Source organism: Tenrec ecaudatus, chromosome 7 (assembly GCF_050624435.1).
Source record: "Tenrec ecaudatus isolate mTenEca1 chromosome 7, mTenEca1.hap1, whole genome shotgun sequence".
NCBI lineage: Eukaryota > Metazoa > Chordata > Mammalia > Afrosoricida > Tenrecidae > Tenrec > Tenrec ecaudatus.
Genome location: NC_134536.1, coordinates 19,416,446 through 19,443,232, shown reverse-complemented (window position 1 = coordinate 19,443,232; position 26,787 = coordinate 19,416,446). Strand labels below are relative to the sequence as shown.

Genomic DNA, 26,787 nt, shown 5'->3' with positions numbered 1-26,787 from the left:
GAGCTGATACCAAGGGCTCAGATAGAAAATAAACATTTGGAAAATGATGATGGCAACCTCTGTACAAAATGCTTGATACAATTTTTGTTTGGATCTTATAAGAGCTGTAAGAGCACCTAATAAAATGATCTTTAAAATAAGTAAGTAAAACTATAACGAGGAAGCCTTCTTCGTGAGGTGCAGGAGTTAGGGCTCAGGGAATAGGGACCTGGAGGAGACAACAGATGGCTCCCTCGCCCACTGTCAGTGCGCCCCATCATGCAAGGACGTAGCCGTGCACAAACCCCCATTAGGAAAGGAAAGAACCGCCTAGAATGTAGGCTAAACATGCTACCACAGCTTTGCCTCTAATGTAGTAGCATGAATCTGTCTTGGAAGACATGTTCCCTGGACGTGAGGGCGATGAGACCTGGCCTTCCATGGCTTTGGACGTGCTATCAGGAAGGATCGTCTCTGCCGAAGAACCTCCTCTCTGGAAGATGCTCAGCAAGGTGACTGACCCTTGGCTGTTCCAGCGGGCTCACATATGGCAGTGCTTCTGGGGATGACACAGGCCCAGGTGTGGTTCATAATGTTGGTTGAGGGTCTCTCAGAGCTGGGACTCACTCGGGGGCACCTAACACCGACGACGACAATGATGAGAAAGATAAAAATCGTATGCAGCCTCCGAATAAACAAGAGCTTCAACACCTCAAATTTGTACTAACATCGAGCTCGCTTGTGTCTGCGAACACTTGATACTACTGACAATGTCACAGCAAACTTCCCCAGGCAGAGAATCGGGGACAGGGGAGTTGAGTCATTTTGCCCGAGAACCCCGAATGGGGATTTGACTTCTGCACCCAAACTCTTAGTCCTTAATCAATATTGACTGCTTTCGCCTGGTCATCTCTCGTCACGTGTGTGCACAGAAGGCAGGCCATGCATGGAATCAGTAGGAAAGCCACTTTCTCTTGAAGGGATTGCCATCAGTGTGATGTTTCACCGTAACCTCCGGTCCCGGTGGCTGAAGGCTGCCCGGATCCCACTGCGGGAGCTGTCAGTGTATGTTGCTTCTCTGCTCTTCAGCTGGCTGTGTCCCTGGAACCTGACTGAGTCAATGATCTGTCCAAATTCACATGAAAATGCTGCCAACTCACCCAGTTTGAAGGCAGAAGAAGACTACAGAGAGTTCTGTAAATCTCTGCGCACGTAATGAAAACACATACCAGGCCGCCTCCCACCCGGCCCCGCCTTCCCACCTCCGCTCCGTGAACTTTGCTGGCTAACATTTCATTTGCCCCTCTCTGCTGTTTAAAAATGAGAATATCTGGTTTCTGAATCCAAACTTCAAATGTCTCTGAAGATACCGTCGATGTGTCGTTATCTTCCAGGCTTCTCAATACACTCCATCACATTTATTAGGTGAGAATATCGAACCGCTAACTTTAAACAATCTTGCACAAGAAAAGCAAGTGCTTAAAAAACAAACAAAACCCAAACTCCAGCCTTCCTTCTTGTTTTTACTCAAATTTCTGTCGTCTATCATATTGGGTCTTCGTGAAATGTGTCCTGCGGGTCTGTGACTCCCACACGTGTGTGTGGTGGGGAGGGTGGTCCTTCCCAGACCTGTGCTGGTTTTGGATTTTAGGAACTGAGCTGAGAAAGATGCCTTTTGAGGTTGGAGGTTAGAGAATAGGAGAGAGGGCAGAAATCCAGGGAGCTGGATCCCAGACGACAAAGCGAGCTCTGTGTCTGGGGTTGGATTTGATTTCGATTAAGCCCCACAGGGAAGGGGATGGAGCCGTGTCTCAATTTCCAAACCTGTCTTTGGCTGAGACTCAGCCAGCTCCGGGGGCACGAGGCAGGTGCTCAAAGGTGTGTGTCTGTGCTGGGCAGACAGTATCTGGCAGTTATTGCCACTTCAAGTGACCTCTCATTGCAGCTTAAGGAGTACGAGGCCCAGCACCGGCAGACCGCTGCACTGGACCCTGCCGACTGGCCCGATGGTTCCTACCCGTCCTTCGACGGCTCATCGAACTGCAACGTAAGTTGGCCATCTCCCCGGGGTCTTATTTCACCACTTCAGTAATGAGGGGAAGCCCATGGGCTTCAGCCTCTGGAATTTTTTTCACCTGTCCCGGTGGTTGACCTAATTATCCTGGGAGCCCATTTGTGCCTTCCTGAAGCTCTATGGTCCCTTGGTGGCATTATGGGTGAGGCAGCGGGCTGCGAACTCCAAGGTCCGCAGTTCAAATCCACAAGGTGCTCCTTGGGGGAAAAGGTGGCGTTGTCTGCTCTAGGAGGGATTTACAGCCCCATGGGAGTGGGAGTTGACTCAGTGACGGTGGGTTTGGGGTTTTAAAACCCTGTGGAGCAGCTCTACTCCATGACGCTAAGGGCTGCCGTGAGTTGGCGTTAGCTTGGCCCGGCTGGCTTAGGTTTGGTTTGGGGCCTTCGTTCTTTGTACATCATTTACTTGCTGGGCACCTTCTTAGGGGTCCTGGGAGCCCTAGCGGCGAAGGAAGTGTTTACATATTGGGCTGCTAACCACAAGGACGGCAGTTTGAAACTACCAGGCGCTCCCCAGGAGAAAGAGGAGGCTTTCTACTCCTCTGAGGAGTTAAAATCTCGGGAACCCACAGGGGCAGTTCTACCCGGTCCTGTGGGCTCCCTGTGAGTCAGAATTGATGTGATGGCATTGAGTTTGGTTCATTAGGGCTCCTGCTGGCTCAGCTGCTAACAGGAAGTTCTGTGGTCTGAGCCAGCGGGTACATGGGAGAACAGACTTGGAAAGATTGCAGCCTAGGAAATTCTATGGGGCTGCGGTTGCTATGAGCTCGGGCGACACTCGAAAACAGCAGTGACTAATGGCCTTGAGGTGGCTGTTGTAGGTCAGACCAGCAGTTCCAAACAGGTATCTCCTGGTGCTGAGATCAAGCTGGCGAGGGCTGGATGGAGGGAGGGGCCCCTTCCTTTTGTTACATCATTGTTTCATGCTTTGTTAGTTTGGGAGGGGTTTTGCCTCCCTGTTTTCAGCCACTCGTCCTATCTGTGCCCCAAGAACACCCCTCCCCATGACATCTTCTCAGCACATCCTTCTGTTTGCGCCATCCATCATGCCGGGGCTCTCGATGGCTTCCAAAGTGAGTCTCGGGCGCCACCCCTGCTGTTGTGATAGGTCCTGCATGAGCTGCCTTCGATGCTCTTTCTTTCCCAGTTGTGGTAAATAGTTAGGGGTGTGTGCAGGGACTTCAAAAAGCTCATGGAAAAAATGGAATTAAAAGATAATGGATTTTTTTTCACAAATGATCTGAATATCTAGCAAACAAAACGTTTGCCATTTCAACCTGCTTCTATGCACAGTTCAGGGCTGTTAATGACGTTCTTGGTGTGGTGCAGGGACCACCAGGCCCCATTTCCACACCTCAGCCTCCCCTTTTCCCATCGCCCCCAGCAGAATCTGCTCTCTGTTCTTGGACTCGCTCTGCTGACTTTACCTAAGTTAGGTGTTCAGATGATTAGAATTGAATATATGGGGCCAGGTGGGGAGGTGTGTTTCTAAAAGTTGGCAGTAAGATTTCATTATCTTTTGATTCCTTTTCCATGAACTTTAAGAAATTTTTATTAAAAGATCACTTTATTGGGGGCACTTACAGCTCCTATAACAATCCATACATCAGGTGTATCAACTACATGTGTACATATGTTGACAGCATTATTTTCTGGACATTTACTTTCTGTTGAGTCTTTGGCATCGGCTCCTCATTTTTCCCTCCTTCTCCCACTCCTGAACTTTTTTTAAGGGGTTATATCTGGATTTAATTTTCTGCGTTCTGTGCCGTCTCCTGTTGTAATGAATGGGGAGTGGACGATCTCATCAGTAGCGCTATCACTGCCTGTATTGTGGACCCCGTCACAGGGGCCATGTGATAGGTGACCAGAAACTGACCTCTGACCCTTTTAAGACAGGACCAACGTTTGTGGGAAAATGCCGCTATCTTCTTTTTTTTCTTAATTTTATTGGCGTATGCTTCACCTATCACACAATTTAATCATCCGGTCATATTAAGATTTCTGCAGTCATCACCACAATCCGTTTCTGAGCACTCTCTTCTTGTGTTTACTGTGGTTCAGCTCCCTGGAGGTGCCCCTCCTCCACTGCATGTCCCCGTCCAGTGACTGTCCCGAGAGAACTCCCTATCGTGGGTTTCATGTCCAGAATCCATAAACTTGTTGAAGCCCCACCACTACCACCAAAATCTGTGCTTTCAAGAGATTTTGGTCTCTTTGAAAGCAGAGAGCCCCCTGAGCAAGATTGGGCCGCTGGGTTATGTTTGTGTCCCCAGTGACATCCGGCTCAGGTGGCTGGTTTGAGAAATGGCTAAGGAGCCACGGTGCATTTGGATGTTCATCTTTTCTGGCTTCTTTTAAGAGCTGGGCTTATGTCTTGTCGCCTCCCGACTGAGTATCAGAAGTCAACACAACCCGCCCCTTCCCTGTTGCCCTCGCTGAGCGAGAGAAATGCTGCGTTTGCATGGCCGCCCAGACCAAAGAATGATGAGCTTGCAAGCCCACCTGGCTTGCTCTGTGTACAGGAGATGTGCTGTTGATAACAGTCAATGTGTCACGTGCTAGCCAGCCGTGCGGCCTGGGACGATGAGGTAATTACGGGAGCCGTGCTGTGGATTTCATGTGCCTTTTTCATGCTCTGATCCCCACGTCCTAAAGACCAACAGACTCTAACTGTAAACCCCGGGCCCAGAGCATCATGAAGAATGTGTACAGTAACTCAGGGTGGATGTGGTCCAAACCCGGCAGGGGTGGGGGTAGGCATGGGGAAATGGGACGGGCTGGGGGACAGAGACCTCATTGTTCATACTGGGTCCTTTCGCATCAGAGTCGCTCTACTGTCCTGATTAATAGCATCTGAGTCAAGAGAGAGTTTGTGAGGCCCTGTCCATTCAGAGAAACCTCACACGCTTGGACTGCAAAGTGAAAGACCCCTCTCTCAGGAACAGGCGAAGACAAGTCCAGCACCAGGGACCTTGGGACCAAACCTCCAGAATGCGTCACTCAGAGTCGGTTTGTGGCGGCTCCCTCAGAGGGTGCATCCGCACCGTCCCTGCCCAGAGGTTGCCCAAGTGAAGCGGGCCCTTCCTAAGGGTTGGGCAACACAACGTTTGTACTTCGACCTTTGTCGCAGGGTTGGAGCAGACCTCGCCTCGGTCAGTTTCTAAAGTCTCCCGTGTCCCCGAAGCCAAGGTTTCTTCTTCTTCCCCCCTCCTCCTACTGTTCGTAACCACCAACCGTCCTTGGCCATCACACACTTGTCTGGTTCGTAATAGTGGTCCCGTGGAGTATTGGCCGTTTTGTGACCTGCGAATCTCACTCATGCTGTTTTCAAGCTTCGTCCATCAGGAGCCTATTTCTCTTCTGACACGAGACAGTCCGCTGTATGTAAGACATTGGTGTTTAGGCTTGTTAGTCTTTCTAGCATTTCTTTGTCCACATGCTAGATGGAAGTGGTGGGGGGGTGGGGCGGGGGCGGGGGGCTGTGCTCTTGTTGCAAAGTGAAGGAGGAAGAGACATCGAGTCCTGTCCAGGTGGAGTCCACACTTTCATGAAACCCCATCAAGTGGTTCTGGCGCTGGAGTTGCTGGGTTCAAACCACTGCCCTTCCAGTTGGCAGCTGAAAGCCATTAGCACGTATTTTAACACAGCAGTTAAACTCAGGCTTCTCTCTCTCTCTCTCTCTCACACACACACACACACACATACACACACACACACACACACACAGTCTCACACAATTATGCTGTCAGCTTTTTAAGTCAACGGTTTCTCCAAAGATGTCTGAAAAGAGATTCCGTCTGCCCTAGTTGACGGTGAACAAGGGGCCGGGAGGGGCTATGGTCACTGCACTCACCGCGCCATCTGCAGAAGCTCAGAAGAGGGCCTGCTGCTGCTGCTGACAGCTGTAGGGAGGTGAGCCACCCAGCCACGGAGAGCGTGTCTCCGGCGATACTGTCTGCAGACTCCCTCTGTTTGACTCGCGGAGTTTCCGCAAGGAGCCACATCCATGCCGGGCCATGCTCTTGAGTCCTGCGGCTGACCTCCTTTGCCCTTGAAGCCTGCTTGCACTTGACTGTACTTCCAGTGGACAGGAAACTGGTCCTCGCCCTTTCATCAGCTCATTGGTTAGGGAGTCCCAGGGGGTCCAGCCACTCACTATCCAAGAGGCTGAGGGTTTGAAGCCTCTGCGCCATGAGTTAGAATTGAAGCTACAACTGGTGTTTGGACTGGGACTCAGCAAGAAGCCCTGCCCAGCAGATTGCTTCTCATTGCTCGAGATTTGCATCCAAAGTTGAGCCATTGATTTCAGATCATTCCCACTGCCCCCTCCTTCAGCTGCCAAGCGTGAGGCACTTTGATTATCTTTTGTGTGGCGGCTAGCATGTTTCAGTTTTCTCTCTGTCCCTTTCGTCACTGAGATGTAAATAGCCCGCTGGTCTCGCCAGGAATGCCCAGGCCCTGGAAGTCTTTGGGAGCACAAGGCCTTTGTCAGCAGGCCTCAATGCCTGTATTCATGCCGGCCCCCCTTCGGGGTCGCATTTGCATCGATTTCAGAACTGACATTAGATAATTGCGTGCTGCCCAACAATAAATCCCTCCTCACATTCCCAGTTTCCAAGAGTGTAAAGGACTAAAGATAGTCACCAGGGGAAGTGCAGACTATCTTTCTCTTTGCCAGAAGAGGCTCTGTGCTCTGCTATCTGGTTTGCATTAAAAGTCAACTTCTGTTGTGAGGTTTTGGGTTTTGAAACGGATTCTGGTTGAGGCCCTAACTAGATTCACTGTTAAATAGTTGCACATTTATTTTGATATTGTGCATTTGAAGTTTATTTTGGTGAGGCCCTAACTTTGATTCCTTTTTTGGAAAAAAACATTTCATTGACATATAATTTACATATCATATAAGTAAGTCAGTGAGTGGTTGAAATACACCAAAAAGTGATGCAGTTATTGTTACAAGTGATTCTGAACTTAATTCCTTATTATATATCTGAACCTTTATTTTAATATTGTTCTTTATTCTAGTGATCTCCCCCAAGCCCCCTCGCCCCACTCACCCCTAATTTGCCTCCTGCAGGGAAGGAGGTTTGTAAGAGCTGCCACTGTGAAATTGATAGCTCCTTTTAGTGTTCGCTTTGGGCTTCTGCTAACCTTTCTGAGTTAGGGAAAGTATTGAAAGAAATCATCCTCCCCACCCTACTTGTGTCACTTGTTTTTGCTTTTTGGGTTTCTGTGTGTGTGTGTCATTTTATCGGGGGCTCTTACAGCTCTTATAACAATCCACACATCAATTGCATCAAGCGCAGTTGTACATGGGTTGCCATCATCATTTTCGAAACATTTCCTTAGTTTGAGCCCTCCTTCCTCTCCTTCCCCCTCCCCCCCACCCTTGTGAACCCTCGATCCAGTATAAATTATTATTTTCATGTCTTACACCGACCGATGTCTCCCTTCATCCCCAGTTCTGTTTTTCTTCCCCCTTGGGGGTGTTTTTGCGCCCGGCACAACCTTCAAAGTGTACTTTTTATGAAACCGATGGGTACGGGTGGATCGCCTGTATCAGCTGCTTGAATATCCATGCCGACGCATGCCGTGAAAAGAGCCTTTTAAGAATATGGCAAGTGGCTATTCGGTCATCCCCAGGCCATCTGCGCGATGTTGGAAGTCTGACATCAGAAAGGACGGTGCAGCGCCGCCCGTTACCCACCCCGGTCGTGCTGTCTCTCAGTTGCTTCTCTTCCTCAAAGGTGTCTTCTGAGAACCTGGGCCTGGTGTGTCCTCCCCCTGGGCACCTTCTGCCGGCCGACACAGCGGCGGTGAAGCGGTGCCGAGGGAGTTGGTAAAGCAGGCCAGTGGGTCATACTGACCATGCCACAGCGGGGATGTTTGGGACTTGGAAAAAGTTTACACAGAGACTACTCGAAGGTCGTGATGGTGCTACCATGCATTCCTGTGTGCTTCCCCTGCGTAGCCTCTCATTCCAACTTCCCTTCCAACTACGAGTGGATCTTGACCGCTGAGCCTGTCTGGGGTACAGGGCCTGCGGGTGCCAATCCTCCACGTTCAGCCGTTGGCACATGGAGAGGAATGAGTCCATTGTGGGGACTGCTTTCATTTTTGTGCCACTGACTTGCTTCCTGGATTGAGGACTTTCAAGGTCTCAGCCAGAATAGTCCCGTCCTGTCTGAAAGGGTGGCTCTGGGAAATCTGTTTTCGGACTGTCTAAAATGATCGTCCGGAAACATCGCCCTGGCCAGCAGACAGGTTTCATTTGAGGTTTCTACCCGCCTCCGCGAGCGGTCGGGCTGGATGTGTTGGGAGGAGGGGGGGGTCCCATCCTACGTGTAAAGTGGACCTTTGTGGAAGGTAATTATGGAAGGGGACATCCCATAAAGTTCTTCTGGCAAATGGCTGCCTTTCTATTGTGTGTGATGTCAAAAGAAAGCCACTGTGGGCTGGATCCGACTTGATGGCATCTAGCAACCACACCAATCTCTTTGTTTCCCCATCTGGAAAATGGAACAACAATATTGACGCCAGAAGAGCGTGGCAAGGGTTAAATGGCATAAAGCAAATGCCCAAGGAGTGTAAACGTCTCCTTGATCCGAAGAACTCTTGCCCCTTTTATAAACTGCTATTCTTAGAACAACACCCGTCTTCCTAAAGGGGGGAAAAAATGTTAGTTTTGCTCATACCCTTACTATGGAGCCATGCTTATTACACTTTTGTGTCCAGCAGATAGGCTAGAGTCATTAGAGCCGCTTGATGGAAATAGTGCGTGTGTGTGCGCGTGCGCGTGTTTCCAGCGAGCACACGGTCTATTTCTGTTCCGAAGGTGTCATTATGCAAGTGGGTTTAGGTGTGGACCTGGTGTAATTGCAGGAAGGAGCTGGTATTAATAGTCCTGTAGAAGCATCATGCTGGCTGGGAACTGTCCTGGCACTCCATGGTTAATTAGGCGGTCTCACTGGTTGTGTGGGTGTGGCGTTCCACACTTCTCTTGCCAGAGAGCATGATCGTGGCAGGCCTGAAACAACTGGGAAGCTGACTTGTTCACAGCTGGACCTCATGTGGTGCCTCTGTCCTTACTGGTTTGTACACTGTAGGCCTTTCTCAGTGTATCAAAGGACACTTGAACAAAAGTGTCCAATCTCAGGGTGTCCTTTATTATTGTTATTATTATTAAATATTTAAGACAGACTTGAGGGACTATCTTTGATCTGGCATTTATTCTATTTGGTTGAGCTGTGTGAAATCAAATATATGAGACAGCTTTTGATGTATAAAATGGCAATTTCATTTGTTTAGCTTACTATGTGAAGACCAAACAGGGTGTTCCACATTTCTCCCCCATTATCTGATCGTATCGAGGTACAGATATTTGTGAACTCCTCTAGGTTAGAGATTGGCATTTAGATTCACAATGTACCTTTTTTTTTTTTCCTGCACTTGGTCTAGGGCAATTGGGATTTCTATCACTTGTCTAATATTCCTAGTTATTTTTCCTCCGTCTTGTTTAACTAAATTTGTGTTCTCCTTCAGGTAGACACTGAAACAACAGATAGGAATGTTTCTTCTTGTTCCTTAAGATCTGTTTTTGCCCCCCGCCATCCCCTCACCTCCATCTTTGTACTTTTCCATTTGTTTTTGTTTCCTTTTCCACCTACTTCAAAAACGGTCCTGCTGTGTCTTTTCACCTTGATCATGCATGGGCGACTCTGGTCAGATTTTCCACTCATGCCAGTGGTTCTCAACCTGTGGGTTGTGACCCCTTGGGGGGGTGTCAAACGACCCTTTCACAGGGGTCGCCCAATTCATAACAGTAGCAAAATTACAGTTATGAAGTAGCAACGAAAATAATTTTACGATGGGGGGTCACCACAACATGAGAACTGTATTATTAAAGGGGCGTAGCATGAGGAATGTTGAGAACCCCTGACTTATGTATGCTGTTACAATGTGGATTATTTGTCCTTTTAACAGTTCTGTTGGGGCACAATCCATAAAGTGTACAATTCAATAGTTCACTCACATCACAAAGTGTTGTACAAAGTTAGCACAATCAATTTTAGAACATTTTCTTACAACATCCCCTGCTGTACCTCTAAAAAGTCCATTCATCCAGTTTCTGCCTCTACCGGTTCACCCATCCTGGGTTCCATATGCTGGAAAACACAGAAAAACAGAAAACAAAGTAATAAAAAAGCTAATAACAGCACTAAAATAAAACAGAAAAACCTCAATCAAAAAGAAAGCAGAAAATATCAAAAACTAGAACAGATTTAAAGTGGGTCAAAGGGGAGATCAAATGATAGGGGGTTAAATTTTAACCTGGCTGCACCTGCCATGATCCACTTTCCAATGCGCTGTGCATGAGAGCAAGCCTGGTCTGTGGTCAAGGGATCCACCAGAGGCTTAGTGGACTACGTGTTGACCCTTTGCCAGGCCACCAGATTGCTTTTCTCCTCTCTGAGCTGGGTTTGAGAGTTCTGTTGTACAGGTATGGTCCCTCTATGTTTGTTTTGTTGTAGGTGACATACTCATCAGAGGAAAGAGAAAATCCAGCTGACCTGGAATATGGCTTTTTGGGGATGCCCAGCTTGAACGATGCTAGTTCACAAGTGGGTGATGGGTGGGAGTCAGTCTGCTTTTAATGAATTTCCCCAGAGTCTGGTGAGTTTCCATCAGGATCAGTCTTAATAATTGCTCTTCTCCGTTGCACTTCTTGCTCGCTTACGGCCAAGTGTACAGCTCCTCAGATCAAGAGGATCGAAGGTGTTCCACCATTCACGTCTTTCTACATTTGGGGTTGCACAGAAGAGCTCTCACAATCCCCGGCAGTACGGCTTTTGAAGAGTTGGGAGTCTTCTCCAGTAGGGTTCAGAAATGTGCTCCTTACCTTGACCTTGGACTTTTAAAGGTTAATGTATTGGTTCTGGGCTGCCTCTCGTTTGATTTCCCTCGGGACAACATTGTTTGCTACTTTTCACTCATTTTCTTTTGCTTTTGTTTGTGACTCATTCTGTTTGTTGTTGCGTGAAACAGCTCTCGTGGGTAGATTCTGGGCAGTCATCATGACCTGCTAACTTTGCCAGCGAGGTGACTACAAACAACCTTCCTCGATCTAACTGGTTCCGATCCTAAGGTAGGAATCAGCCAAGACTTCCTCAGCTTGGAGCGTAAAATAAATCTGTTTATTATTTATTCTGCAAACAAGAGGATGCTGTTAAGCTTGTACAAGATGTCTTTGGCCCCCTTGGCTGATCTAGTGGTATAAGGTGGGATCACAGGAAAGAACTGGGTGGGTCTGGACCCTCCCTCCGTTGCCATTTGGGTCGGCCTGCACTCCATGCTTGTCCAGCCTCCTGTGCCTGGACCAGGTGGCTTGGCATCCCTGTCTGAGACGTCATCCTGCTGCTCCATGAACCAGTCTCCCTGAGATGCCATAAAAATAATGTGCCTTCCCAAACACACCCAATCCCTTCGGAAACTTACCGCTTCTGGGATAAAAACCTCCATCCACTCCAGGAACCAATGCTCCAAACACATGTGTAATTGCCCTACTTGGCAGTCCAGTTCCGAATCCTTCTTTTTCCATGGCACGGGGCTATGGGAGAATTGATGCGCATACCTCTTTCTCACTGGGGAATGCGTGGGTTTGTCGGCTTGCTTTGCTCGAGTCTTCCATGTGCCGGACACCAGAGGTTTGCTTTCGGGGGCACGGTACCACTCTTCAAGGGAAGTGGGAGTGGCAGAGCCTCGTCGAAATGGCCACCCACCCTTCCAGCACTTTTCTGTTGCCCGAACTCACTTGGTTATAGGGACAGTGCAGTTGCAAGGATTTAGAGACTAGAGGAAAATCCCGCTCCTTGTCCTTCACGTACCTCCTGCTCCTCCTTCAGAAAATGGAAAGGTATTCCATCAGCCCCATGGCAACTGATAGAATTAGGCTGGGGAGACGCACCTAAGTTCTGAGCCTTCCCAGGCGTGACTGTCGGATTCCTGAGACTCTCTATTTAGCTCATACCTTGTCGGATTTTCCTAGGCCTGCTGGAACAAAGTGCCACATAGTCAGTGTCATGAAAGAACAGAAAGGCATGTTCTCAGAGTTCTGAGAATGTGTTGGTTCCTTCGGAGGGAGGGAGAAACTGTACCAAGGCCCTCTTCTAGCTCTGTGCGTTCCCAGAAATCCTTGGCATTCTTTGACTGGCATTTGTCTCCGGAGTCAACTGTCCTTCCTCTATCTCTGACCTGCTGTCTCTCACTGTTTTATAAGACACACCTCAGGTGGGATTAGGACTCACCTTGGATCGGTATGGCTTCATATTAACTGCTAACATCTTTACACACCCTTTTGCCAAGAAGGTCAAGTTCCTACTGCTGGTTACGACTAAAGCATCCCTCTTTTGAGGGACACGAGTCAGTCCACAGCACTTCTTTCTGGGGAAAATACCAACATTATTTGGAGTCTGGTGGCACTGTGAGTTAAGCAATGGAGTACTGTGAGTTCATACCCACCCTCAGGAGAAACACGAGCCTATCTACCCTCACGAGGCAAGATTTACAACCTGGTCAAACTCTGTATAGGGGGTCTAGGAATTGAAAGAGACTTGCTGGTGGTGAGGAAATGCAAACCGAGGCTCAGGGGTCTTAAGAAAAGTGTAGAGTTCATTGTGGAAGTCATCGTTGCTCCTCTGGCTTTGGGACCAATTTTTTAAAACCATGTCTTAAGTGAATGAAGTGTGACAAGGCCTTGCCCTGTGGAATGGTAATATTATCTCAGATTCCCACATGCTTTCTCCAATAAAAGCATCATGTCATCATTGTCTCCTCCACCGCCGCCTCCTCTCTTCTTCAAACCCTGTGACAACTAGTTAATTTTGAAGCTGCCAGAGATTATTTCAGCGTTGCACTGTGCCTCTGGGAGAAGAAAGGAATCTTGTCTTTTTTTCCATATGCTGACAAGACTCTCCTAATTTCAGAGAGCAATGATGTCACTGGCTAATGAACAAACTATTTCTTGCTAAACAGATGACTCCGTCCTTGCTTCCTTTGCGGGAAGGAAAAAAAAAAGGGTGGGGGGGGATAACCCCCCTCAATGTGTTTCATATTTGATGTAGTTACTTTAGGCAACGACTCAACACATTTTTAAGTCCTTCTACATTTCTCCAAACAGTGAGGCTAATTTTTGTATAAACCAAAGAATAACACATTAACCCAATTTCTGGCCCTGGGAGGGCCCTGTCCTAACTGGACAGGACTGTTATCGGGGTCAGGGAAACTGGAGCATGCCAGGCTTTTTGCAGAGAACCGCTGGACCTTCACAGCAGGAGCCAATGTGCTGCCCCCAAGGTAGGGAGTCGCCCAGAATACATCACTCTTGGACCCGTGGAGGATCAGGCCTGTTGGGGAGATGATGAACTCAAGCTTGGAGCGGAGGAGGGCCACCGAGCTGTTGCTGATTGGTGTCACATGCTGTTTCTAAAGGCTCCATCAGCATCAGATGAACCCGTGTGTCTCTCTAGAGGTGGTCACCTGAGGTCAGAGGGGAAAGGAACCAGGGGCCCAGTGGAGACCCCTGGGCTGCTCTTCTGCTTGCCGTTGGGTCGACCTCAAGGGTGCAGAGCAGAACCGTGCTCCAGGGGGGTTTCCAGTGGCTACTTTCCCAGAAGCCCACCACCAGACCTTTCTTCTGTGCCCGGCCATAAGAAGCCCCAGCTTCGACTGTATCTCTGTAGAGATCCTTTGGCTAAGTCTTAAAGAGGACCAAGAGAAAACCAAGCCCAAACGGAATCATGAGGATGAAAGAGACCGAAAGCATGAGGCCATCCTAAGGTCCAAAGGATACACAGTCAACATGATGAACTTATTAAACATGGAAAACAAAGGAAATTCATGACAAAATCGCGATGGGCAGCAGATCCCTTCTCAAGCTCACCAGTGGAACTACAGAACCAGGACAAGGGACCCATGATTGGGACATGAAGACTCTGGCAGACCAGAAAGTTTAAGGTTTGGTTCTGGCCCCTTGACTCAGAACCATTCAGCCCCAATCTCCAGTTTCCTTCAAGGGCTGGGCCAGGTAAACTCCTGCGGACCAGGCTGCCCTTCCCTGGCCCGGCAGACACCTTCTGTGAGAGGACAAGGAAGTTTCACATTTCTATTCAATAGTTGGAGTTCCATGGAGGCTGAATTTATGTGGACACTCTAAATGGATTTCGGTTCGCACTGTAAGCCGTCTTCGCATTAGGTAAATCTGCTACACAGACCTCCTTAGAGTATTGAAAGGGAAGGATGTTGCTTTTAGGACTAAGGGGCACCTGGCCCAAGCCATGGTATTTTCAGTTGCCCCATCTGCATGTGAAAGTTGGACATTGAATATGGAGGACCAAGAAGAATCGATGCATTGTGGTGCTGGAGGAGAATATTGAAAGTGCTGCTAAAGGGACAACCCAATGTGTCTGGGAAGTAGTGTGACCAGAGGGCTCCTTAGAGGCAAGGACAGCAAGACATCCTCCTTACATCAGGGGTCCTCTGACTTTTTAAACAGGGGGCCAGTTCACTGTCCCTCAGACCCATTGGAGGGCTGAACTATAGTTAAAAAAAAAAAGACTATGAACAAATTCCTATGCACACTGCATATATCTTATTTTGAAGTAAAAAACCCCAAATGGAGCAAACACACCCGGCGGGCAGGATAAAAGTCCTCTGCGGGCCGCCTGTGGCCCATGGGCCTTAGTGTGAGGAGCCCTGCATACTTTGGACGTGTTGTCAGGAGAGGTCAGCCCCTGGAGAAGGACATCCTGCTTGATAAAGTGGAGGGCAGTGACAAAGAGGAAGGCCCTGGACAAGATGGACGGACACAGTGGCTGCTGCCATGGGCTCGGGCGTGGGAGCAATGGTAAAGATGGCCCAGGACCAGGCAGTGTTTCATTCCGTGGTGCACGGGGTCGCTTTGAGTCAGAAACCTACTTGGTTTGCACCTAACAACAACGACAATTACAAACCGTAGCCTTCTGTAAATCTGCTGCGCTGACGCACTTCCCACGGGTCTCCGGCGCCCTTGAACCTCCAACCATCAGTTGGAAGCCAAGACCCTTAACTATTTGCACCCTTTAGGAGCCCCTTGGTTGATAGAACCCCCGCACCCCCCCCAAACAAACAAACAAATAAACAAGACAAAGACAAACCACTGCCAGCAAGTTGATTCTAACGCCCAGACCCTGAGGTGTGTTTCCTAATGGACGTCTTCACAGGAAAAGACGCCTGGGAGCAGCTGGCCGGTCTGCACAGCGGCCCCACCACCTAACCTCCAACACTACCAGGGCTTCTTTAGGACACCCTGCAAACTCGCGCTCCTTGGCCTCCCTCCGTTGACCTGCTCCCCAATGTCCCAGCCAGAGACTCCTTTTTCCCCTCCGAACCCCTGCGTAGCTCTGATCCTATGTCTCCTTCCCACTCTTCCCAGCAGGCTGGTAGCCGTCCCTTTCCGCACTTCTCTCCGCACCCTTCCTACCCTCTGATCACTAGATTGTAACTTTTATACCTCTATGTGGTGCCATGGTTACAGCTGTAAACTCTGCAACCCTACTGCTCAGAATTTAAACTCCAATCATTACACTCCTCTGGGGTCACCAGGGGACCTCTGTCCCGAAATGCAGGTCTTTCACACCAATGCCATGCAACCAGTTTCCCCACTCCAAGTCAGAAGAAGAAGCGTGTTCTAATAAACACGTTTATTTAGAAGGTGTACCAGTGTGGCGACCACATACGCGCAAAGCAGGCTGACTCCCTGCTGTCCTGTTTGAAAGCAGAATGCGTGGAGAATATATACCTTTGGCTTTGGAATTTACACTTTGGGAGCGGGGAGGTCATGCATAGATGTTTCACATTAGCTCAAGTTTCAAGGTAACCACAGCAGACAACGCACTATTGACTGTGAGTAAGCAAACAACCATAAGGTCAGGCTCTGCATGTCTCTGTTGACTTGAGAGCAGGGCCTGGCTTTTAATCACTAACATTCAGGCAAATAAAGAGAAGACTCTCAGCATTGTCTGGCCCTTTTACGCGACATCTGCATCCAACTTATCTATCTGTGTTTGAGCAACGTAGCGGGTTATAAAAATTCCATGAACAATCTATCGAGTAAAGTACCTGAGACTGGCCGCATTTTGTAAGGGGAGTTTTGCTAACTACAGTAAGCAAGATAACTTGGCTTCTACCCTCTGCCTCCCACCTGGACTGCTTGTTCTTAATGCCCAGAGCCGGTGCACTTGTTCATTCGAATCAGGAAATACTTAGTTAGCACAGACAGGTACTGTTCATCGTTAAGGAAGGAAGGATATTCGGAAGGCAATGGTGTGGATAGGCAGGCTTTTAAGTGTTTGGCACTCAATGCTTAATGAATGAATTCGAAGAAGTGGTGCTTAAGTCTTGGACCCGGCTGTGTTGTTGTTGTTTGTTTGTTTTTTTTTATTGTGGTAGAATATGTATTATAACAAAGCATTTTTTAAAAATTAAATAATTATAATGGCAGCCCTTACAGCTCTTATCACAATCCATCCATCCGTCCATCCATCGTGTCAAGCACATTTGTACATATGTTGCCATCATCATTTTCAAAGCATTTTCTTTCTACGTGAGCCTTTGATATTAGCTCCTCACCCCCCCACCCTCCGTCCTTTATGAACCCTTTATAAATTTTAAATTATTATTTTCATATCTTATCCGCTGTCTCCCTTCGTCCACTTTGCTGTTGTTCACCCCCCCCACCCCCCCGGGACAGGGTTATATATATGTCAATCCTTGTGATCAATTCCCTTTTCTACCCCCACCTTCCCCTTTACCCTGGTACCTGTATTATCATGATTGGTCCAGAAGGGTTTCTCTGTCTGGGATACCCTGTGTTGTGGGCTGTAGCTCTGGTCTACATGCTCTGGTCTAGTCAGATTTGTAAGGTAGAGTTGGGTTCATGACAGTGTTGGGGACAGGACGCATTACAGAACTAGAAAAGTGGCTCTCAACTTGTGGGTCATGACCCCTTTGAGGAGCGAATGACCCTTTCACAGGAGTCGCCTGATTCATCACAGTAGCAAAATGACAGTTATGAAGTAGTAACGAAAATAACTTTATGGCTGGGGGGTGATGACAACATGAGGAACTGTGAGAATCACTGAATTAGAGGAAAGTTGTATGTTTCAGTGGTGCTGTACTGCGCCCTGAATGGCTCGTCTCTTCCTTGTGACCCTTCTGTAAGGGGATGTCCAGTTGTTGACAGACGGGCTTTGGGTCTCCACTCCCCTCCCCACCCCTCTACCATTCACATTAGTATGATTTTTGTTCTGGGTCTTTGATGCCTGATACCTGATCCCATCAACACCTCATGTTCACACAAGGTGGTGTGCTTCTTCCATGTGGGCTTTGTTGCTTCTCAGCTAGATGGCTGCTTGTTTATCTTCAAGCCTTTAAAAATGCCCCAGATGCTATATCTTTTGATAGCCAGGCACCGTTTTCTTCACCACATCAGCTTTTGCACCCATTTTGTCTTCAGTAATCATGTTGGGAATGTGAGCATTACAGAATGCTGGGTTATTAGAACAAAGTGTTCTTGCGTTGAGGGAGGCCCAATATCCATCTGCTACCTTAATACTTAACATATAATTATAAGTACATAGATCTATTCCCCTATTGTTATATATAAATGTTTACATGTATACATGCCTATAGTTAGACTTCTATAAATGTCCTTTACCTCCTAGTTCTTTCCTCTATTTCCTTTTACTTTCCTCTTGTTCCACTATCATGATCAGCCTTCATCGGGGTTTCAGTAATACCTGGCTGTTACATTGCCCTTGATTAAGCCCCACTAGGCATCCTACACCCTTCTCTCCATCGATTTTAGTTCACTTGTTGTTCCCTTGTCTTTCCACCCTTTTTACATGTACAACTCATTGTGTACACTAGGCACAGAGACCATTAAAAGCCCTCCATGTGCATTGGGGGGTGGGCGGCAAGAAATACAGCTGAGGGTGCTGGCTGGTAAGGCTCTCTTACTCCTAGGATGGCACGACAGGGCAGTGTGTCCTGTTATCCGTAGGGTCAGTGCACATGGGAACCAACTCGCTGGCACCTAGCAACATTTGTCTCTACATGCAGTCCTCTTGTGATGCCCTATGCCTTCCCAAAGTAAACCTTTGTCTTGGCAAGACAAGCACCTAGATCCGTTAACAATATGTAGCCCAAAAACCCTTGAGGAGCCATGGTGGTACCAGTGTGCAAGCTTTGGGCTGCTACTTGAGAGGTTAGCAGTGTGAACTTGCCCCATAGCTCTGCTAGGAACCCAAAGGCTGATGGTTAAAGTTCACCCGTTGTCCACTGGGAAGCAAGGCACCTTCTGAAAGAGATGGACTCCTGAAAAATCAACCATTGAAACCCCCAAGGAACAGACGGACCAGAAAGCCCAATCTTTCCCCTGTGGAGTGGCTGTTGGTGTGGAACTGTTGACCCTGTGGTGCGTAGTCCAGCGCTTAATCCCACCACGCCACCCGGCTCCTTACCTTCACAGTGCCTGGCACTTATTGGAGGGACGTGGGTCCATAAGAAAGTAAGGGGGGAAAACCCATTGTCTTGGAGCCAACTCCATCTCAGTGGTGAACTCCGGGTGTGTCAGAGTTGAACTGGGCTCCAAAGGGTTTTCAAGGCAGGTTTTTTTCCCCAAAGCATATTGCCAGGTCTTTGAGATCCCAGTAACCTCCAATATCCAGCTTTTAGCTTCCCATGCCAGGAACCCCGTGTAGCACCCAGGGGAGGGAGTGTGTGTGCAGCCAGAGAGGTTGGGGGCGGGGGCAGCTCTGTGAAATGGAGACAGACGGACAGTAAAGGGAGGCTTGATGGGTGGCAATGCTCGGAGCAGACACTTGGGGCCAGGAGGTGGGTGCAGTTCCTGATAGATGCCAGGGGGTTCACGGCAGGGTGCACGGGGAATGAGGAGCCGGGCAGGCTTTGAGGAAGAGGGCTGGACCCTTCATGACATGGATGGCTTCTGGGGACCCTAAGCTGAATGAGGTTAGTCAATCAGAGAAAGACAAATACTGTATGTGACCACTGTTTTGGCGGGGTGGGAGGTAATCAGGAACATGTTTTCATACTCAAAGGAACAGATTTTGATCTGTTACAGCGGGGGGGGGGGCAGTGGAGAAGGGCAGTAATGGTCTATAGAGTGGCAGAGGGTCAGCAGACTGGAAAAGGAAGAGCCAATCTTGTCCCTCACAGCAAAACATTGCTGGAGAGCCATAGCTACATTTGGCAAACAAATGAAATTGCTGCTATCTGGATCTATTCTTTAGAAATTTATCATTGTACTTCAGAGCCACATCTTTGCCAACCTCTTGGCTAGAGGGTGGACAGAGGTTAACTTGGGGCCACGGAGGATAATATTCTGTCAGAGGAAGGAGGGGAAGGAAGGAACACATGGGGAGGTGTGGCAAAGTGTTTAACCGATTGACTGCAAAAACGATCATCTGATATGTACCCCCTAGCCCACGTCATGGACAATAAAAGGAAATGGGGCAAGGGGCCCCCCGTGGGCTCTCAGGGAGCTGGGGGGTTCCATAGAGGAAGATGTGGCCTTGACTTGGGAGCTGGGGTCCCTGTTCCTAGTGTTTGGAGATTAAGTGACCTCCAGACCGGACCCAACATCCTGTCACCTGGAGGAGGGACACTAGTTCACACTGGGAAGCCAGGTGTTGGATGTGTGCCTCACCAAGAGGCGGGCCCTTGCACCAGGCATAAACATAGACACCCTCCGATGGCGAGACTACCAGGGGTGGCAGCTCCAACTCCACACCTGGACTGGGGGGTGCAGGGGGGGGCGGACAACGACATCTCATTGCTGGTTGTGGTCCAATCGACTCCAACTCAATGACCCTGTGTGCTAGAGTGGGTCTTACCCGTGACCGTTCTATAAATGGGAGCAGACTGCCAGCCCTTTTCTTCCGTGTTGCTGTTGGGTGGCTTCGAACTGCCAATGTTCACGTTAAGCAGCTGGGCACAAATGGCTTGCTTCACTCAGGGACCCCAAATGGCTTGCCGACGGACTGACTTTAGCCCGGAAGACACAGACATGGCTGGAAGCCCACGTCATGGAAAGGTCATGTGAGCCTTGTTGGGGGAGTAGGGTGGCGGGGGTGGGGGTGGGGATGGATGTCAGCCCTGTGCTCTTCAGGTGCTGACCTCAGGAAGAAACGGACAGCCTGTCCCTGGTGTCCCCAGGGACCCCTGAGAAAGTGCAGTGATTGTCCTGTGACTCGGGCTCCATGTCCACAGAGCTCGAGCCCAGGCTCTGCAGCGACCCACCCTGGGGACAATTTGGTCAAGACCGTTCTAGAAGCACCCAGGAGAGACAAACAGCCTCTGCTTCCTCCCGGAGTTAAACTAGACAGAAGGAGTCGAGGGAGAGCCAGAGGAACAGCGACAACCTTTCTGCGAATCCAGACCCTAAGCTTTCATCCAGTCCGGCTAAAAAATAGCCACTGGAAGTGTCTATTTTCAACAGAGACCCCTCCCTCCAGGGGGTGTTTGGGAGGCAGGCAATCTTTTTTTTTGGTTTTTAAGTTGAATCCCCTTTCAAGCTTCGTCCTTGTCCCGGATTCGCTCAGCTCCTCACATTCTTGTTCTGTCTGTGGAATTCCATAGACAGTAATTAGGGACGGGAGGCCAGCGGGAGGTCAGAGAGCCCTCCTCAGTGAAAACAGGGATTGTTTGCCATGCACAACACCCCCTTTTTGCCTTGTGGTGAATAGGAGGTTTGCTTAGAGCCGATGACTTACGCCTTTCTTACAAGTGAGGCAGTGAGCAAGGAGCCGGGGATCAGTCCGCAGGCAGAAAGGAGCTAATTGAATCCAGCGTCCGCCGCCGGTTGTGGTGGCTTAGGATGCTGAGCGCTGACAGGGAGCGGGTTTGATCATGTAACAGCAGAGGGGCATGGCCCACAAGTGCCCTGTCCACACTTAGCCAGCCCAGGGGGACGCCGATCTCCCACTGGGGAGGGGTGGCACGCTGGGCATTTGGCAGACTCGCCCCGTCGCCGGCCTGCTCAATGCCGAAACCGGTAAGTGGCTGAGAGTGTTCCTGGGAACAGAGAAGCGGTTTCCTCTGCTTCCTTTCAGAAACGGCTTGTTGAGTTCTTCAGGGCAGGGGGGGGTTTGGGGTAAGGGTAGGGGGGTGCTTTTCTTCACTCCCCAGCTTCCTCTAAATTTGACTTTCTTCCTCGACTCCCTTCTCTATGCTGTACCCCTCGTACATTCCTTCCTGGGACCCGCATCTAATCACAACAGATGAAGATACTGTGGAGGGTGGGGGGCAAGCAGGGGGCCTAACCGAGAAGGTGTGCGTGCGGATGAGCCCAGCTCAATTCATGGAGGCTTTGCATTGGGAGACCTGCCCTCGGTGTTTCGGAGAGCTTGTCACCACTTCAGTAGCTGATGTGTGTGTGTCTTTCTGTCCGCTCCGGATATTAAAGATAAATGCCCTGACACAGAGAACCGGAGGTTTGCAGGACGCTTCTCCGATGATGGGCTAGAGTCAAATCAGGCGCTTGTGTGACCTTCACCAGCAAATGCCTTTCCAGTTTCCAAGTACCTTCGGGCATGCGTGACTGTCCTGCGGCGTTCTCCGCCCGGCTCTCGGGGAGACGCCTGGACTTACTCTGGGAGTGTTCTTCGCGGCAGTGGTCAATGTTTGGAGTTCAGGGGAGCCGGCTGACGGCTTGTGTTCCTGCTGAGAACACAGTGCCGTCCTGAGCGTGGCGTGGTCTCAGGCCGGACCCCAGAGGATTCGAGTTTGATTTGTGACTGTGCTTCGCCAGGGAGCCTGCGTGCCCGCGCCTTAGGGTTTCTCATTGCAGGACCTGTGTGTGCCAGGGCAGAGCCAGTGTCTGTCGCCTACGAGCAGGGATGGCCTGCGTGCCATAGTGAGGGGGTGCATCTCCTGGACGGCAGCGCCCGTCCGTGATGCTGTTAACGTGGTCCCTTTTTGTCCCTGGCCATCTTGAGCGTCGCTGAGCCGCTAGAAAGTGCCCCCACGTCAGCGCCACGTCTTTCCAATTAGAACACCGCACATGTGTCAAGGACGCACTTGTTCCAAACGAAGCTGAGCCGGAGGGAGGAGGCTCCACACTCCTTCCCAGGCAGAATGGGCCCCTTGCTCGCTCACGCAGTACCCTGGCAGCCGAAAGGGAACGCTGTCTCTTTAAATGGGCTATAGTTTTTTGCCTTGGCTTGGCCAATTTGTTATGGTTTAAAACTGTGGAGCCAGCTGTCTGCAATCTGATGTAATGTTGCCGTGGAAACCAGAAATGAAACACTTAAGCATTCACCACAGAATTATTACATATAGCACTAGCCAAAGTAATTCAAAGCTGAGCCATATGGGCTTTCTGGTGGTGGGGGGGGGACAGAACCCCGCAGTAGAGTGGCGGGGAATCCTAGTGAGCGAGCCGCATCCTCTGGTGGGAGGTGCTGCCTTTTGCTGTGAATGGCACGCAGGTGGGGGCTTTATGCAGATGCTGGGGTTCACCTTCTGGCTTAGAAGATGATGAACTTCAAATCTATGGAGGGCTACGTCTGTTGGAGGGGAGAGACAAGCAAAACCCGTCTCACGCTTAAATATGCACATGGCGTGTGCTATTTGAGTTTCTTTAAAACCCCCTCCATAGTCGCCCCTCCCTCTTCTGTACAGTGCCAAGTCCCTTCACTTTCTGCCAGGTGGAAAGAGTTCTCTAGAAACACGAGTGATATATCAATGGAAAGATGGAAAAGTGATAGGAACTTTGCATTTCCAAGTGTTTAAAACCTTTTTCCCACACCCCCAGACCTGAGTGGATTCCATGAATCAAGACCCCCCCTCCCCCAAGGTGTAAGTGATAGCACCAGGGAAGCAGGAGAGTCACAAGTGAGGAATTTCAGTTTCTCTACCCAGTTTAAGAGTCATAGCATGCCGTTCACAGCATCTTTATGTTAAAACAGCTGGAGGCAATTTTTGAAAAACAAATATTTCCCAACTCTCTCTCTCTCTTTTTTCCCCTTGGGGTCTGGGGTGGAAGTAAGAAGTCAGCACCTTCTCCTGCACGAACATGCTTCCTGGAGTTGCCCTGCTGCGCTCCTGCGCTCCTGTGGCCTCTAGCCTTCACTCACTCACTCAGTCAGTCATTCACTCACTCACTCACTCAGTCACTCAGTCACTCACTCACTCACTCACTCAGTCACTCAGTCATTCACTCACTCAGTCACTCACTCACTCATTCATTCACTCACTCACTCACTCAGTCATTCACTCACTCACTCACTCAGTCATTCACTCACTCATTCACTCACTCATTCACTCACTCACTCACTCACTCACTCACTCACTCACTCACTCACTCACTCACTCACTCTCTTCTCATCCTACACTTTTCAGCATCTGTGTTCCTGGTGTCCAAAAATTGAAAATGCAGCATCCTGTGGTTGCCATGATTTGAGAAGGGTCAAGGCTTCCAAAACTTCCTTTCATTTATTTTAGAAGAAAAATTTAAGCCGCATCAGCTCACAGTTCTACACAGCCCAGTTTCTCCACCGTCGGCGTCCCACATGAAGGTGGGCGGAATATATCGCTGCAGTGAATGTGAGCAGGGGAAAGTGGAACTGTGTGAGGTGACCCTTGTCCTGGACACTCTGTCGTCCCAAGTTCACTAGGTGGACCTCACCCTGACGAGGCCATTCTGCTGGCCCACCTTTCTAACTTGGATTGTGTCTCTGTGGACAGAGGTTTTATTCTACCTCTCTCTACAGGCCATCTCTCTTTTTGCTTGACCCTCCTCCCACCACACACCAATCGCACACGCTGGTCCCACCACCGCCAACCTGCCAGCTCAGTCTCAGGGCCACAGACACCAATGGTCTCCCCTCTGCATGACAGTGATGGCCTGTATCTTGATCCTAAGTGGACTGTGCCGACTTTATTCTCACACACAGGGCAGCCTCTTCCAGTCCTGTGTGTACCACAGGGCTGCCACGAACTGTTGGTCCTCCTTCAGTTAGAATCTCCTGGCAAACCTGTGTCACGCGTGTGTACGTGCCATTCCACGCAGAATGGGGGCTGCGGCCAACTCCTCGTTCCCCTGCTGACCGCTCTACCTCAGCATACTTGAGCTCTTCAGCCACGTGAAAGTGAAATTCAAGCCAAACAAGACGTATATTCGCAGCTGCACTTGACACGCTCTTTTAGTTTCATGTGATTTAAGTTTAAGCCCACAGAGCACAGTCAGCCTAATGGGCCAGCAACACATGCAGCCTCCGGTCCCCATTGTGGAGTCCCCAGTGTTCGCTCTTCACTATCCAGTAGTCAGGGTGGGGCCGCCCCTAAGCCTATAGCCAACATGCCCACTCTGACTCTTGGCCTCCCAGTGTGTGTCAGGGGCTCACCCTCGGCTGTAATCTATGCAGAAGCAGGGGGCCAGCCCTTTCTTCCACAGCACTGCAGAGCGAGTCAGAACTGCCCACCTGTAGGCTCGTAGTAGTGGAGTGAAGTTGTTTGTGCCTCCCAACTTGATTAACCTTAATTTTGAAAAGGACACAGGATTTCTTATCTCGAAACTTGTGTGCCATTGGGCACAGGTATGTATCGCAGAGAAGAAGGTGGAGGAAAAGCCCCTTCCCGAGGACTTTGCCAGATCTGGGTTTACGGTGACTGTTCCTCAGTGGGTATAATGGTTTGCTCCCAGTGATGTGGAGTCACCGGACCAGGGCTCCTGCGGTTAGCCACGGGCTGGGAGGCACCCACGAAGACCATGCAAACCCATGTGAATGGAGCCTGTGTTGACTCGTGGCCCAGAGAGTTCTCATGGACATGGCTGTTCAGATGCAGAGCACCAGGCCTTTCTTCCAAGGCACCCATGGGAGGGTGCAGCCCCCCAGCCTTCCAATAAGCACCGATGTGCTTCCTGAAAGTCAACTGTTTGCGCCAGCCAGAGAGACTCAGCGGTTGGGGGCAGAGTCCCAGAAACAGGCTCTGCCTATCCCTTGCACAGTTCCGCTGGGGCTAAGAAAATCTTTGCACCACTTTTATGTCTCAGTTGTGCCCTCCCCGACCCCGCCCGTTCGGAATTGAGTTTTGCTAACCCTTGTCTGTCTCTTTTTATTGCTTATAAAAGTGGGATTCTCGCGATGTGGTTTGGTGTGGTTCCTGTCTCTCTCCCAGAGCGACTTCAGAGAGCCCAGCCGGGCGTAAGGAAGTGGGGAGCGCACACTGGTGTCAGGAAGTGAAGGATTAGGGGGAGCCTCGAGCTGGGCTCCCGCCGGGCCCCCACCCCTACATGGCCCAGCCCGGTCAGCAGCGCTGGCAAAGCCGTGGGGTTTGCGCATTTTGAACAGATAGACCAGAGGAAGCAGCAAGACTGCACGTTGGCGCGGACTTGGAAGCGCAAGCGTCATTTTGTTCACAAGGAAAGGATTGTTTGAGCCCCGGTCCACTGCCGCTGCGAGAGGATTTTTCCTCTCTTTGTCATGTTTGGTGCTTAAGGGAAAACAGCTGGGCCCGCTCGCGAGAGCGCTGGAGCCGCCCGGGGAATATGGACTGCACTGTAAGACTGGAAAGGTCAGCCTTTTCCCTTGTCCCTCTCGAGAGGAGCGCAGGCTCTGTCCCGGGCCCGCCCGCCTGGTGAGCTTGCCCAGAGAGGGAGGTGGAAGGGATCGCTGGGATGTGGCAGCCCGGTCCCAGCAAATGGGATAGAAGCAGCTTTTTTTTTTTTTTTTGGCCTCTCTTCCCCTTTCCTGCCCCGGCTGTTTTTGATTTCGGGAGGCCTGGAAAAAGTCAACAGAGTTTGGGTTTGGAGAAGTGGTGGATCACCACGTCAAACAGCAGGGCCTGGTGGGCCAGGCAGATGAGCGCCTGGCGGGGACCACGGCCGCATAGCTGGATGCACAGGGCCAGCCTGAGGGGTGGGGGGGCGATGCCCAAGGAGGCATGGCCCCTGTGCACGTCAGGAAGTAGGACCTAAGTGCACCCTGCATTAGCCATCACCATGGTACGTGGAGCCCCCGCGAGCCTGCTGGGGGCGGGTTGGGGGTGCTCCCAGTGCAGCTGTGGCCCAGCCAGGTGCAGGCGGCCCCTCCCTGGCCGCCCAGGGCCCAGGTGGGAGCGGTTATCTGATAAACTCTGCCTCTGTTTCTTTGCTAGTCAAGAGAGCCTTCGGACGACGAGACAGAGGAGTCGGTGAAGTTTAAGAGGCTGCACAAGCTGGTAAACTCCACTCGCAGAGTCAGAAAGAAACTCATTCGGGTGGAAGAGATGAAAAAGCCCAGCACCGAAGGTAACCGAGACCCGACCCTGATCTGTAATTACAGACTCGGGTGTTGGACGGGGTGCACCCCCCACCCCGTTCTGTGGGGAGGGGAGAGAATGGTGGGTGCATGCCAGTAGGGTGATGCTAGCCGGGCACATTAGGGATGGCAGCTTCCAGAAGCGAAGCCGTCTCAGTGTTCCAAAGCAGGGAGATGGCTTGGATGGGGCAGCAAGTCTTCCCGAGGAATGTGACCCAGCTTCCTTTCCACTTAGACCGTTTTATATAAACTTCCTATTCCGGTTGCTCGTGGAGTCTGCCAGCCCCTGCCCTCCAGAACTACGGCTCGTGTCCAGGGACTTGAGCCCATCTCTGATATGCACCCATCTCGAATCAACCTCTCACGGCGGAGTCCT

At 50.2% G+C, this 26,787-nt stretch overlaps 1 protein-coding gene across 9 annotated transcripts in view; it reads left to right on the top strand.

The window, feature by feature from the left end:
• The window catches only part of SASH1 (SAM and SH3 domain containing 1), a 373,743-nt gene that overhangs the window by 302,217 nt on the left and 44,739 nt on the right, over positions 1 to 26,787 (top strand). For 6 of the 9 annotated variants that reach the window (XM_075554412.1, XM_075554411.1, XM_075554414.1 and 3 more), the window contains 2 exons: positions 1,925 to 2,026; positions 26,269 to 26,401. In XM_075554412.1, coding sequence (XP_075410527.1) covers positions 1,925 to 2,026; positions 26,269 to 26,401 — 235 coding nt within the window. Of the gene's footprint in view, positions 1 to 1,924; positions 2,027 to 20,704; positions 21,164 to 25,561; positions 25,687 to 25,915; positions 26,117 to 26,268; positions 26,402 to 26,787 lie in introns of those variants that run through there. The other 3 variants (XM_075554415.1, XM_075554418.1, XM_075554416.1) reach the window with 3 other exon arrangements.